At 44.7% G+C, this 2,953-nt stretch overlaps 1 protein-coding gene across 1 annotated transcript; it reads right to left on the bottom strand.

Annotated features, from left to right (window-relative positions):
• Window positions 1-347: 347 nt before the first annotated feature.
• On the bottom strand, window positions 348-1,830 carry LOC130469941 (uncharacterized). The gene is made up of 3 exons (XM_056839476.1): window positions 1,668-1,830; window positions 884-1,574; window positions 348-834 (listed from the first exon to the last, which is right to left on the bottom strand). Exons 1-3 carry the CDS (start codon window positions 1,828-1,830, stop codon window positions 348-350), a joined length of 1,341 nt encoding a protein of 446 aa, XP_056695454.1.
• Between the last annotated feature and the right edge of the window lie 1,123 nt (window positions 1,831-2,953).

Here is a 2,953-nt window from a genome sequence, read left to right as displayed (position 1 = left end):
AATATCTTGGTAATTCTTGTATTTTGAGTTAGAAAATGGTTTTATAAAATAAAGAATTATTAGGGTGTTACATTCGTGAGACTCTCTTCTTCATGCTTCCTTTTGACTCCGTTTTCGGCTTGTTCCTTCTTCCATGCTGGCGGATTGAGGGTGGTTAAATAACAGTCTCGTGCTTATTGCTGATCACCGTGAATAGTCCCTTCGCCCCATCGTCACATCCATATTTTAAGAGCATTAGATGGGTGACCACCACAACTTTCATCTTGTTCAAGTTAGGGTGTCCCAAGATAACGTTGTATGCCATCAAGTCCTTGACAATCATGAAGTTCACATTCATCTTTCTTCCATCATTGCGTCCTCATATTCTCACAGATAATGATATGACACCCACAAGGTGTATGATGCTTCCCCCAAAACCAATGATGGGATAATGAATTTTTTTCAATAGCTTTTGGATCATGGGCCAGACGGTTTAGAAATTCCATACTCATGATATCGGATGAGCTTCCAGTGTCAACAAGTATACGATTTAATCTCATGTTAGAGATCTTGATCTCTATGACCGGTGGGTCATCGTGTGGAGTGGCTATGCGTCCACCATCGAGCTCGCAAATTTTGATTCTTGGGAAAGGGTCCATTGGTGATTTCCCCGAGAAAATTACTTGTCCTAGCCTCCGAGCATAGTCTTTTTGTCCCCTCATGGTGGGTCCCCCAGAGGATGGGCTTCCTGATATGACGGCTACAAATCCCCCATCAGTTTTGTCTCCTTTTCCAGCTGAGACGGGTGATTTGTTATTCTTTTTAATGACTCTTCCCTGTGCCATGGGTATTCCTCTGCAAGTAATTTTTCAGATGACCTTTGGCTGCTAGTCCGTCCAAGGACCTTTTCAGACTCCTACAATCTTTGGTGTCATGACCTATGTCTTCGTGGAATCGGCAGTGTAACTTGGGGTCTCGACTTTCAGCGGGAGATTTCATCGGGAATGGTCGTTCTAGATCAAACCTAGTCCCTACATCTACAAGGATGGTAAGGAGATCCGTAATATACTCGAAGAACTCTTTCTCTTGTGGAAGTCCGCTCTTTTTCCCTGTAGAGGTCGGGTCCTGCTCCGTGGATATTTCCCAAGTGCCACTGGCTTGTGTGGTATTTCGATCGGTCTTTTCTTTCTTCCCAGATGACTCCGATGCTTCTCTTGTCTTGCCGTCTTTGGATACGCTACATATTTCAGTTGCATGTATGAATGATTCGTCTTCGTCAAGGGCTTCAGCCATTGTGCGCACACTCTTCTTGACTAAATCAAAATTGAATGACCCCTTCTTTAAGCCTCTGATGAAGTTGTCGAAATAGACCCCATCTGGCAAGTCCGAAATCTGTCCGGCCTCCAGATTGAAGCGTTTGACATAGCTTCTCACAGACTCGTCCTTTCTGAATGCGGCATAGATGCATACTTGTCTTTCTTTCCTCTTGTAAGCCATGAACCTTGTGGAGAACAGTACTTCTAGCTCGGTGAAGGAGGCAATAGAGCCTGCAAGTAGCCTTTCGAACGATTTGGACTCTACGCCTTTGAGAGTGGCTGGAAAATATTTGCACCATGTAGCTTCATTGGTTCCTTACACATACATATGGTGACGGTATGCGACCAAATGCATATCTGGATCAGAGGTACCGTCACATGCCTCTATGGTAGGAGTCTTCACTTTGGGTTCTTTAGGAGTATTCATTATGGCTTCATAGAAAGGGGTACTCATGTGCCTTAACGTCAGGTTGTTCAATCCCTGCTGGATGTGATGTGTGGGTTCACGACGGTTGGAAGCTATTCTGTGATGCATGTCTACTCTGGGAGAGGTAATTTAAGTTTTCCCTCGAGTGGAGGGGTAGAAAGGATGGTCTTCCATGACAGGAGTCGATCAAGTGTCTGATAATTCGGACTCGGCCTCATAGTGTTCCTGCCGTCCTGTTAACGGGTGCGGGGCGGCAGAAGGATTTACTCGGGAAGCCGGTCGTGCCATCTATTCTCGTCGAACAGGTAGGGCCTGATTATCTTGTTCCACAACTAGACGCTCTGCAAAGGGATTGTCACCTCTGTTGGCTATTGGCCGAGAACGTTCTCCAGCCCTCCAAACATTTGACCTCAGCGGCATTCTGCTTATCTGATTGATTCCAAGGCTAAATTTTCCTCGTGGGACTGTCCTCTCAGTATTGGTATTGTAGATTAGCATGTTTTTCCGTATTTCTTCTTGCAGAGTGGTGATCATTTGTTGTTGGAAAGTTTGGTTCATTTGTTGCTGGAATCCAGCTAAGATCTCTCACAGAGTCCCTACTGAAACCGGCAGGACGGAGATGTCCACCGGGAGGAGGTAACCCGACGTCCGGTTCTTCTTCACTAACTACTTCTACTTCCTGGACGCGATGTGGAGTATTCCCAGCATTGGCAATTCGATTGGCTTCTTCTATGTGGTGTTGGCTCCTCTCATGAGGACGTTTTTCTCTTGAGTTGTCCTCATGTCTATCACCTTCAGATTGTAGATCTACCATGATATTGTACGTCCCCAGAGATGGCGCCAAATGTTGTGGGAACTTTGTTGGTGATGATGTGTCACCCTTTCCACTTAGGTATCAAGTATGCGTTGGCACGATCTTCTTGCAACCTGCAAAACAAGAAAATTCTCGTAGGAATATTCCCTCTGATGCCTAAGTAAGTATTTGCTAGAGAGAGAAAGTAATTTCTAGAGAGAAGGCAGAGCAGAGTAGTTAATGAAGGTGAGAATGAAATGATTTCCCTTTACCTTGGGGTCTGAACTATTTATAAAGCTAGAATTTTAGGATTTGTTCCCAAACCTAGCCATCTGATTGGCTAATCCCAGAGATGAGGACATGTGTTCTCATCAGGTATTTTAGATAGACGACTTAGTGTGCCTCTTGATACTGACTTTTAAGTAGTTGAGCCTTTTT

Source organism: Spinacia oleracea, chromosome 3, assembly GCF_020520425.1.
Source record: "Spinacia oleracea cultivar Varoflay chromosome 3, BTI_SOV_V1, whole genome shotgun sequence".
Classification (NCBI taxonomy): domain Eukaryota; kingdom Viridiplantae; phylum Streptophyta; class Magnoliopsida; order Caryophyllales; family Amaranthaceae; genus Spinacia; species Spinacia oleracea.
The sequence above is the reverse complement of the archived record's forward strand: the minus strand, read 5'-3'. Positions and strand labels throughout refer to the sequence as shown.

What these genes read in the sequence shown, in the direction of transcription:
- LOC130469941 (XM_056839476.1), bottom strand. Translation starts at nt 1,830, where the DNA reads ATGCATCACAGAATAGCTTCCAACCGTCGTGAACCCACACATCACATC. An exon ending in TACCATAGAGGCATGTGACG is followed by an intron (nt 1,575 to 1,667) that starts GTACCTCTGATC and finishes AATATTTTCCAG; the next exon opens with CCACTCTCAAAGGCGTAGAG. An exon ending in GATTGTAGGAGTCTGAAAAG is followed by an intron (nt 835 to 883) that starts GTCCTTGGACGG and finishes AATTACTTGCAG; the next exon opens with AGGAATACCCATGGCACAGG.